This window comes from Sander vitreus, chromosome 1 (assembly GCF_031162955.1).
Source record: "Sander vitreus isolate 19-12246 chromosome 1, sanVit1, whole genome shotgun sequence".
NCBI lineage: Eukaryota > Metazoa > Chordata > Actinopteri > Perciformes > Percidae > Sander > Sander vitreus.
In genome coordinates this window covers 32,284,671-32,296,677 of record NC_135855.1, presented here as the reverse complement: position 1 = coordinate 32,296,677, position 12,007 = coordinate 32,284,671, and the positions used below count along the sequence as shown (strand labels likewise).

The following is a 12,007-nucleotide window of genomic DNA, read 5'->3' as shown; positions in this document are numbered from 1 at the left end:
TTCAGTTTTAAGTTACTGCCATTTTGGGGATAGAAGGCAATGCACCTTTATGATCATTTGGGTAGGGAGGCCAGACAACTCTCAAATTGTGTATCACCCAGGTAGCCAGAATTCAGGAGCAGATGCTCTTTCCAGGCAGTATTCAGGACTTTTCAGAATATTCAATGTTCTGTTGAACACACCAGGGCTGCATCTCATAGCCCTTATTTGATAGCTCCTCGACTCCTCGGTCCTTGGCTAAACCGGAAGTTGTTCTGTCCCTCCTTGGTGAAGGCTGTCTCAAAGCTCTTATATCTGCCCCGAGGAGCGAGCGTCGAGGAGGGATCACCGAAGAGCCTCTTGTGTATCCTCGGGAGGATACACAAGTGGGTGGAGTTAGCAACTCCTTCAGCTGTCCGGCTTCTGGGAAGGCTGCTCTCGTGTATCCTCGCCTATAGCTCCTCAGTGATCCCTCCTTTATGCTTGCTCCTCAGGACAGAAATAAGAGCTTTGAGTCGGCCTTCACCGAGGAGGAACAGAACAACTTCTGGTTCAGCAGAGGACTGAGGAGTCGAGGAGCTATCAAATAAGTGACATGAGATGCAGCTAATGTGTCTCTCCCGTGCTTCCTTGGTGGGAGAGATTAAGACGCGAGGAAGGGCAAGTAGAGGAGTTGAGGAGGCAATTTAAGGGGTATGAGATGCACTGTAGCTGACCAGTGCTAGCCCCCAGCATGATACTACATTTAGCTTTCCCTCCTTTGATATGGCCGCCCTAGCAAGTCTTCAGCAAGTAGATCCGGTATTATCATCTTTCTGAACATATTGGCTTTAGGGTGTAAAGCTTTGTACTGTTGGGAAGAGAGGTTGCAGGAATGTCTCAAGTTCAGGGTTGAACTTTTGAGGCAGAAGGATGCAGAGAGGTAAAGTTGTTGTTGTGTGCTATTGGCCAGGATTGTTTTAAGGATGTTGAGGCTTGTAAACATTGTATTGTCTCTAAAGCATTATGGAGTGGCATTTACAGGTCACTTGAAGTGATTGCTGGCTACTCCCCTGACTTTCTTATGTTTTGGAGGACCACTGTGGTCCAACTGAATATCAGGCTGGGGCAGGATAGGGATGATTTTCAGGGTAATGTGGATAAATGGGTTAAGGAGCATAAGAGGACTTTTGACTTGACATAGAAGTCATTTTACTGATAACATAAAAGGGATAGTTTGGATATTTTGAAGTGGGGTTGTGATACTTATCAATAGTGTGACTTTGGTGTTTTAAAAGAGTTAGGAACTAACAAAACTAACTAACTAAATTGATTGAGGTAGCGGTACACCAGCAACTAAAAATGACTAAAATGAATACATTTTTGTCAAAGGAGTTTGGTGGCTTTGAAAAGCGTACTATACAGCTTCAGTTTCACTGTCTTAAAGGGCTGTTTCACGGCAACGTGAAGTGGTGCAAATTTTCTAAAATAGCATACCCATAACCTGATATGGATATTTTTATGTGGTCCTTTTTCTAGGTGGCTAAACTATATTTTGCTGTGTGGCCCATCCACAGCAGTACATTGCTTTGCTTCCTTGTCGGGACTCCTGTCTGCTTTTCCAAACTAGTGGTGTGCCAACCGCCATCTACTGTAGGTATTAATACACTGATTATGGATAAGTAGGCTACCTCATACAACCCCACTTCAAATGATCCAAACTATCCTTTTAATGAAGTCTCGATTCTGTTGAAGTGTCCCAGTAAGCCATGACAGTGAGCCAGCAGGCACAATTGGACCCTGACACCGAAACCGCTAAATGGAATTCTTTATTACATTTCCTACTGTGACGTGTCAAAGCACCTTCCATGAAAATGCAAATGATAAAATCTCACATGTAAAGTTGATGATTAGCTACAGAACAATGATGACACAGAGCACAGAGCCGGATTTGAATACTTCAATATCAAAACAATGTAATTCTTCAACCAATAAAGTCATGTTTCTGACTGTACTTCCTGAGATGGGGCAGGAAGTACATCCTCTGCTGGGCCTTTTTTCTAATGGTGTCTATGTTGGGTTCCCACTTTAGGTCCTGGGAGATGGTGGATTTCAGAAACCTGAAGGATTCCACAGCAGCCACAGGTCAGAGTTGGACATATTGGAGCACACAACAAAACAGGGCAAGAACAAGGTCCCCAGGTGCATCATGTTTAATCTTTGGCGTCCCTGAAATGCTATAAGGTGTGAGCTGTTTGTAAATTGCCCAGTAAGACTATGATCAACAGTCACAGATCTACAAATATTAACTAAGATTACATTACATGTCATTTAGCTGACGCTGACTTACAATTGCTACATATGTCAAAGGCCACACACCTCTGGAGCAACTATGGGTTAAGTGTCTTGCTCAGGGACACATTGGTTGATGTATAACAGTGGGAATTGAACCCAGATCTCCCACACCAAAGGCATGTCTCACATCCACTGCACCATCACCAAGATGTGTATGGTGGCACAGTATTTGCATGAGTTTGGTTCTTTAGCATTCAGCAGTAGGAGAGGTCTTAGTTTCTCAGAGTAGTGGTACAAATGGTGAATGCATTAGCTGTTAATGTGTTTGCGATAATTGTTTCTTTTGCTTGAGTAGTACTTTGGTTTGCTTTGGAGAGAGAAAAAGCTTTTGCTTGTGGTGTGTAAATTGTGCATGCTCTGTTTATGTGGACTTTTAGGACCACATGTGGCGTAAAACAAGGCTGGAAACCATTTGGCATGTGGTATATTAATTCCTTGTGTATTCTAAAGGCATGGTAGTCATCACATATGTTAATGTAGTATTTGTAGCATGCATTACCTACCACAAGGTGCATTTTGTGTGCAGGATACATCCTAATTTGACCGATTTAATCTGATGTCTAAATACAAAACCACCAGTCCAGGTATGTTGTCATTTATTTCTGCCAGATACCCGAAAAGATACATCTGATACTGGGAATTGCAGCATCTGGCCTGAAAGCCGAGGTCCAGACCACAGAACACAACCTCTACTTGTACATGCTTTTAAACTTGAAATGCGCTTGTGCATAATGAATCCGGGGTGGATTGTGCAAATGTGAATGAGTCTGTGTTGATGGGTAGCATCAGGGTGCCACAAATGAATTTCAGTTAATTTCAGTGGGAAGATGCGAAGCCTGATTCTGTGGTCCACCCACTGAGATCTGGCCTTGTAGTCTGTAATGAGGAGAGTGATTCGGCTCTGATTGAAGCACCCTACTGCTTCAATGGAGTAATCACAACTGTGTTGATATTACTCTACCAATCCTCCCACTGCGCGGAGTGGACCCCCAGCTGACACTGTTTGAATTCAAATTAACCAAATCATTTAGTCATATTGTCGACCTTGGTGTGGAATGTGACTGGCAACACAAGAGATAAAAAAATCCCTGACGTTTAACTGAGTTTTCACTGTTTGATGAGAACTGAAGCCTGTCATTAGTGCAGCTGGCTGCTGTTTTTGTTTTAAATAATGTGGTGGAAAGGATGGGTGCAGGGTTTTAGGTCAATGTCAGGTGAACCACTTCAGAAAACTGATTTTCTAAATAATTAAGTTTTTTCTTTAAAATCCCTAATGAAACATGCAGAGATAGCATCACAGAGAAGCACTTTTAATGACCATGAGGAAAAGAAAAGGACTACTCAATTAGAAAATACCACTTTTTTTTTTACCAGGGATATACATTGTGGAACTTTAATTGTGCTACTTTTAATAATAGTTTTTAAAAATGTACATTTTTGGATGACATCAGAATTACATGACAAAAACAGCCTTGCAATCAAATTCAGAAAGTCATGTCAAAAGTGAATCATTGTTTTAATTTAAATGCAGATTAAAATGTATGTAGCATAGTAATGAAAATGGCAGTGGTGCTGTGGATAATTTATTGTTGCAGCATCTATCACTTTTCACGGTTTCTGTAAAATACTTTGCTTGCCATGTAGTTTTGCTTGCATATGTGACACTCGACACTGCTAAACTTCAAACGGAAGACTAATTCTTGTGAATATTGTACACACACTATAGGGGACTCTGTTATCCTTAATGCTGTCTTTCTGTCTGTCTGTCTTGATAGTGACAGCTAACTAGTTAATACTACTTTATTGACCCCAAAGGGAAATTGCTATGTTACAGCAGCTACTTCACATAAATCACAAATAAGTTAGGTAAGTGGTACAGTTAATAATAGGACAACTACAATTAATATTTGTGCACCTGTGCACCTGCGTGGCGGAAACGAGAGAGGGGGTGAGTTTCGGCGCTTGCATTTTCTGTTGACCGCAAAATGCATACGCAAATTTCACCACATCCACATTCACCTTCACACATGGTATTTTTCATGTGCTACTGGATTTTGAATTAATTCTGTGCACCTAATAACCGTCTTCTAAAACCACAAACTATAATACTTGCATTTAGACTGTGTATTTGTCAGAATTGTAGGGAAGTCTGTAGAGAGTTGTTTAGTCCCTTGCTACTCTAAAGATAAGATGCCTTTTTTCCAATGATTAAATTGATTACACTGGAAAGAGGGATCCAATTACACTGATAACACTGGGAGGGAGCAGCTGTTCGCCACTCTGTCAGTACTGAGAAGCAGACTAACGCATTTTATTTTTGCAACCCAAGAGCATTGCACCTTATACTTGGTTGGTTTTCACCTCTGAACACAGACAATATATTAGAGCAGTTCAGTCACCATATTAATCACAGCAGAATTGCATTTCCCCCACATTGTACATGTGCACATTTGTACCTTAGATGTCAAAAGTTGGACCAGCCAGAGGGACTCCTTTTTTGCAGCTCACCATTATTGTGTTTATTTAGCTTTTTTCGCAGGTTTGAACTGTTCTTCTTTAGCTGTGTGTGTGTGTGTGTGTGTGTGTGTGTGCGCGCATGGGTGTCTTTCTATTCTTTATTTCACATATCATTCCATAAGTACAGTATAGCCTCTCCTGTTTCTCATAGAAGAAAATTCTTTATTATTAAGAGTGCTTTTTAGGAGACTTCCTTTATAGCCTACTTCAAGTTTGTCAAGCTAATTGAATCTAAAGTCGGGGAAACGGGGAGGGGGTGGTGATAAAAGCTTAGAAGGGAGTCTATTAAAGGAGGGGAAAAGCAACATTTCCATGGGCTTGCATTGAGATTGACATTAACCATTTAAAGAAAATAACACTGCCCACAGCTCCCACATTTGCTTGTTGTTAATTCCATGTTATAGGATGATATATGATTACAGATAATAATCTATTCTGTGACCACTTAGCTTTGTTGTGCAAACCCTCTAATGCACTGGGCCATCGCAACCAATAATGGCATCACTGAGCATTTGACTTTGAACTTATTTCTCCACCAGAGGGCAGCAACAGTCAGAACAAAATCTTACTGGAAGCCCATCCGTCATGTCAGAAAATTACCTATATAATACACATAACTGACAGATGCATGTGCGTTACTAAATACATAAAAAGACATGCATAAATAATTTAAAGAGCTTGACAAAATCCTCAAAGTGAATGTAATTTAGCCTCAGTTTCCATTTTTAAATTCTAACAGCACAATGCAGCAGTCAAAAGCCATAAAAAATCCATGTTAGTAACCACTAAGTCATAGGTGATTTTTCCTTTTTTTGGGAAAATGGTCTTTATTAAGTGTAAATACGACGTGCCCTCATTTTCTATCAGGGCTTTTGTAAGAATGCTGAAGACATTTTGGTCTCTGAACTTTCGTTTATTTTGCCCTGGATTCTGGCAGCCCTGTAGTAATGTGTTCATTATCTACTCTTACAGCTTTGACTTCAGCACAGCAATTACATCCTCAGCTGCGCTGATTAATCCAACATGGAGGCATTTCACAAAATGGTTTTGAAAAGACATTTCCAGACACTTACCAGGGTGGAGCTGTGGCACGGCTTGTTTATGCAGATAGACCGCAGCCAGTCATGTTGCAAAAAGATGTTTTCAATGGCTGCTTGAGTGTTCTCTTAACCTCTAGTGTATACTGTGCAGGAAACAATAGACTGGGAAAGTGATTAATTCCATCTATTTTACTCCTGACGTAAAATGGAGGTCCTCCTGATGTCATGTTTGGGTATTGTACGTTTCTCCATTGTTGAACATATTCTTTCTATGGCCATTCGTTAATATGTTTCCACTGCTCTCTGCCTAACTGCTTAACCTTCCATTCTCTCCTGACAATCACATAATCAATCACTGTCCCATTTCTTGACAAGGCAGACAAAGTGAGTGTATGAGTGAGAAAAACCTTTTGGCCTGTTTCGACAAGCAAGAGGAATGTCGACTTCAGAGGGCTTACACAGGCAGAAAACATAGGCCCAGTAAATATTCAATTTAAAGGATTCCCAGATAAGGCGAGTTGAAAAATTGAGGCAGCACCCATTCTTCTAGATAAGAGAAGACGGAGCCATCTGGAGGCTGGGAGATAGCGAACTCCCACACCATCCCAGAGACCTCACTCTCATCTGCTGCAGCGGCAGAGAAGGAAAAATAGAGTGCCAACACTTTCATTATGTTAACTTCAAAATGAATTTATTCACATTCAGTGCATGTAGTAGTAGGCTTCGGTAAACAGAACGTTACTGTTGAGCCCGCCATTATTAATAACTATGATCGGTCAGTCTTAACAATATGTTGTTCTCTATTAATGATTTAATAACTTAATAAGATGTTATTAAGTAAAAACACAGTTTTCTCTGCATCACCATTTTGAAGTAATAATAACAAAAAAAAAATTCTTAAACAATATCATCCATTCCACAGTTAGATGTATCTTTTAAAACTGCTGCATTTAACAGTTGCCACGAGAAAAACAACTATTCTTTCACTGAAATTGTGAAACATATATACTCAGTGGGTGGAAATTAGGCATCACTAGTCTCTAGATTTGCATGCACTTTGGAAAAATCCCTTTTAGTCCATGTATAGCTCCTTTATGATAGAAGCTATGGGTAATTTAATCAACTGTCAAAGGTGTTAGACATATTTGATACACTCAGTTTATATATATATATAGTACAAAGTTAAACAAACACAAATGGTGTATTTTAGGCCCAGGCCTATATCTCCTCTAAGTACACCTTGACTACCTCTTTGAAAACAAACAATATTGGCAAAATGGACTCTCAGCTTGTGAATAACCTTGTCTAATTTCTTATAATGCATTTTGTTGACTCCTCCACCATGCTATTTCATGCCAGCCACAATGGATTTAGCTCCAGGATAATGCTTTTGTCAGTATGTTTTATCTGTTCTCTCACTCAGGTAAGCTATGCCGTTATCCCTAATTACCCCCACTGCATTTTACACTTGGCCCAGAATTCTTAATGCTTGATACCAGATGCAGGTCGATTTAAAAATTTACTTATAGCGGCATTATCTTTTTGACCTGCATCACAGACTGACTGTCCCATAGGCTCTTTGGTGAAAGCTGTTAACTCTGTGATAACAACGACCTGAAGTGATAACCTTCCAGCATTCTCGAGGACACACAGTTTGCTACATACAGTATGTGCTGTATTGCAGTCGCAGCATTTCTTATTCAACCTTGGGTGCTCTGCTGTGCTCTGATTCATTTAATGGGATCGAGAGGGAGGTTAATCACTATGTCCACCATAGAGTGTTAAAATACTGGCTGACCATTATATGAAATATTACGATTTGTATTCCTTTGAAAGACAAATTTAAATGCTTATTCCTTAGAAGTGAACTCTCTTTTTTTCTCTTTTTTTTTTAAGCTGTAACAGTATCCCCAGTTAGGAGTCACTTTGATTAATTTACTCTAGGAGGCTGACATCTGCGTTTGCAGATATTCATTAAGATCAACAGTAAAAGCTCCAGACAAGGTTTCCTCTTGTATAAGTTATTATCCCCAGAAGACATGGTTGATTAAGTGGAAAAATCTCTCTGTCTTCAGATAAGTCTTCAGATAAAAAGTCTTTGTTTTGTTTAGCCTTGTTTTGGACAACTTTAAAAAAAAAAGTATGTAGAAATCTTTAATCCATAAAATCGTACGCTGCCAGCTGTTGTGTTACCACTGTGAATTCTGCTCGGAGTTGAATTTTGATCCAATTGCCATAGATGTCTGCCGCGTCCCGTTAAGCTTCAGCAATCACTCAGTGGCACCTTTTTTGCAACTAAAATAGTATCTAAATGGTGTGAAAATACAGAGATGCGATGCATTAAAAAATATCAACTGGAGAAAGTCTGCAGCCATTTAATTTATTATGTCAGTCAACTACAAGTGTATAATGTTACTGTTAGACCACATTGTTCAGCATATTATTTTGCTTTAGACAAGGTAGAATATAGCGGAAGGGGTAGACTGTACTATACAATACATATGGTGGGTAGGTAGGCCTATTGGCTGAAAGGGGAAGGAGCATAGCGTGCTGCCTTGGTTTTATATTTTACAGGAACAGTGTAGTGTGAAGCTCTGTCAAGCCTAGTTTTAATCCTTTTCTCCACTGTCTTGTGTGATGTTATGTTGTTATCTTAATGATAATCTGTGCCAGTTTTTCTTCCCTAGGCATTTCTGTCAGGCTGGGTTGGTTTAGGAGCTGTGCCTTATCAACAGCTTTGTCATTAAATCAGCTTTTTCTACAGACAAATTTCACTGCCGTTATTCTTATCAAAAGATCAGCACACTGTGATTTTCTGTTCAATCAGAGCTTTGCAAATTCAATGATGTGTGAGTAAGAAAGATGAAATACAAAACAAAATTTCCATTGGGGAAAAAAACAATTTATTTGATTTAGTTTTCACGAGAGTTAATAATCAGATAAATAAAATTGGTATGTTTTGCTTTTGTCATACCATCAATGGCTTTAAATACTTTTTTTTATTGTATATTGTTGGTTCTACCTTGTGCATTTTAAAGGCTACACTTAAGAGTATGGAGGAATAAAAATGATTGCAACATGATGCTAATAAATGATTTCATCCACAGGCTGTAGATACTTTACTGCAAGCAGGAATCTGGAACCTGTGCAATTCATGGCTTTTTCTTTTGTCAGTGTGAAATGGGATGTGAATCTGTTAAAGATTTTATAGCATGGTAGCACACATCACAGTTATGTGGATGTGAGGGACCATGTTGGACGTGCCGAGAAACACATCCCTTAAATGCTGTATGTACAGAGGCAAGCTTTCGGGTCCCAGTCAAACTGACCTCTGGAGGTTGGAATTGGTACTCAGTTCTTCTGAGAAAGCACTGTTCTGTCTGAGTGAGTGTTCTGATTGTCTCAGCATTGTGCTTGAGTGGAGGGCAGCGCCAAATGAACTCCTCTGATTCAATCCTCTCCACTGTTTGACAATGGTTCAGCAAGTCAGTGAGGAGGGTGTACTGAGACCCCTTCCCCCAAACACACTCTCTTACAGTGAGGGAAACTGCTGTATGGCAAAGGTCCAAGAGGTCTCTTGCATGTTGCCTGCGAGGCAGATTCGACACCCTCCTCCCACAATGCACTGAGAGTCTCTGGAGGCTGATAGCCCGGTTCCTGGGGATCCAGTGGGTCTTTGGAAAGAAGGATGCTGATGGAAGGCACAGTCCTGTGCACCGTCATCTCCGATGTCCCCCCTTCACTACTCTCCCACACCTCTTTCACCACCTTGTACTGCAGTTTGGTCAGCTGGTGCAGCGAGCCCACTTTTCGTTTCATGATCTCAGCACAAGTGATGGTCTTTGTGACCGCACGGCCTGACCCAGTGAAGACCACCTGTCTGAGCCCATCACCACTCACATCTCCCCCACTTACACCCTTCTCTCCTTGCATTCGTGCCATGGCAAATCCCATTAAGTTGCGGATCTTACTCCCCTCCTTCACACGCATCTCCAGCACCCCAGAGGCCAGTCCTGGAAAGGGACAGGGGCTGTCCTCCTCAGTTCGGCAGACTTTCTTAAACCCTTCCTGTCCTAGTTTGAGTGCAGGGGGAGGGACTGGTAGTGGTGGTGTTGGCTTCAGTGGGCTGGAAACATTGTTGACCACTACTGGCTGGCCAGCATTGCTGTAGGTTTGATCCTGGTAGACAGAGCAGGTCCCTGGGGTTACCCCATTTTCCATGTGGATCGGTCTGTTCACCTCTAGTCCGGGATGGGGCCTGACAGCGTCTCTGATCAGGTACTGGTTCTGGCCACTGACCACTCCACACCCTGTGAACATTTCTTCTTTCCGTAACGCTCCACCGCAATGTTAGTCCAGATACACACTTTTCCCACATTGAGAACAGCTCAACATCATTTTCTTATGTATGTGTCTCTCTCTCTCTCTCTCTCTCTCTCTCTCTCTCTCCAGTCAACAACTGTAAAGTTTCAATACTTCACATAAGAAATTGTACCCGCTCTCCAAGAGCACTATCAATGAAGTCTTTAATGCTCCCTCTCAGAAAGAGCTGGAGAAATAAGATAAACGCCTGGCTGCTGAATTAAGAGCACAGTCGGGACCATTCAAGATGTTCTTTAAAGAGCATCTCAATTTCATACCACAAAAGACAATTTTGGAAAGTGCTCTGACAATGGATAAAAATAATTAAAAAAAAACTAAGATAAATGATCCTCTTTGCGTCGTTTTTATGTATTTCATATGGTGCTTTCATCCTTAATAGCTACAAAAGATATAGAGTACTTTGTTGATTCTTCTTTAACAAAACTTTTCTAAAGAGAAACTAAAAGCTCAAATTAGGACTCCACCTTTTTCTCAGCGATCCAGTCCAGCACTGTTGATTTTGAATTGCTGATAATGTCGCCTTCAACTCAAAACTGACCTCTTGGCTTGTCCAGCTGTTAAAGTTCCACCTCCTGTTTTGGACCTCTGGATGTTTTACTCCAGCTTGAGTAGATCTGTGTCTCCTCTCCCTGTGCTCATCTTGGCATCCAGTGGCAGTAGTGGAGGAAAGGGTTGCGGGGAGGTCTGCACCTGGGGTGTCCTCCCAAGAGCTCTGTCTTGTCTCCAGTGGTGCTCTGGGAAGTCTGCTCTGTTCCCCACAAAGAGACATAAGGGACACGAGCTGCCTCACAAATGCTCACAGGAGGAGTGTCTGTGTGGTTGAGGGGGAGCATGAGGGAAAGGGGAGACAGCCCTCTTAAAGGCGCAGGTCTTTTCATCTTTTAGATGAACACCCTCCCTTCCACAATTGAAGCCTGCCATCTGAGGAAAAAGAGAAGGGCAGGGCTACTTTGTCCCTTTAACACCTAGAACGCAGATCCCCCGCAACTTTGTCAATCTCTTTTAGAGGACGTTCCAGTGTTCAATGTACATGACTGATTAAACGTGAGTTCTGAAATAGAGACTCAGTCAACCTTTAAAATGCATTTTCAGCTACGAAACAATGAATTAAATTAGCTCTGTTATAATTGAAAACATCCTTCAAAGAGCTACTGAAAGTCAGCAGCATTAAATTGCACTGTACTTAGCCTTTATCCTATTAGATGTTTGTGACCATTACAATTTACATAATGCAACATTAATAGCTTCATTGTTGAGGCAATCAAGTGGCTAGGTAAGAATGCTTGTGTCTTAACGCATGAATTGTTATATTGTTACAAGGCTAGAGAGCCCTTGTGATCAAGGACACAAGGACCACAAAAAGCATAGAGGCATGACTTCCATGTTCAAGTTGCTATATTAATAGTCTAATATACTAATAGACTGTCTTCATTAGTCTGCTGTCTCTGTGCAGGTGATGAGATGGGGTTGACAGTTGGGGTAATAAGCATCTTAATGGGCTTTCCATCACCAGTGGAGGGCGCTGGCTCGCGCCCTTCTGCGCCGAGTTAGGCCCAGACAGCTGTAGCATCGCCCTGTTCAGCCCAGTCTCCCGGTCGACAGGTGGATTTGTTTTTGTGTGTGACTGACAGATGGGAGAATAGGTAAAGACAGCCCACTGAGGCTGAACCTATGAGGCCGAAAGAGAGAGAGGCAGACAGTCCTAACTACTCTGTGCTCAGTATATCCCATGGTGCAAAGTAGTACACAGACAG

The 12,007-nt window shown here is 41.4% G+C and overlaps 1 protein-coding gene across 1 annotated transcript; it reads right to left on the bottom strand.

Moving 5' to 3' along the window:
- Positions 1-8,692: 8,692 nt before the first annotated feature.
- Positions 8,693-11,033, bottom strand: LOC144522845 (ribonuclease P protein subunit p25-like). Its single transcript, XM_078258096.1, has one exon. The coding sequence runs from the start codon at positions 10,188-10,190 to the stop codon at positions 9,357-9,359; it is 834 nt and encodes a 277-aa protein (XP_078114222.1). The 5' UTR covers positions 10,191-11,033; the 3' UTR covers positions 8,693-9,356.
- Positions 11,034-12,007: the final 974 nt, after the last annotated feature.

Bases quoted from the DNA above. Each gene is read 5' to 3' on its own strand.
- LOC144522845 (XM_078258096.1), bottom strand. From the start codon at position 10,190: ATGTTCACAGGGTGTGGAGTGGTCAGTGGCCAGAACCAGTACCTGATC.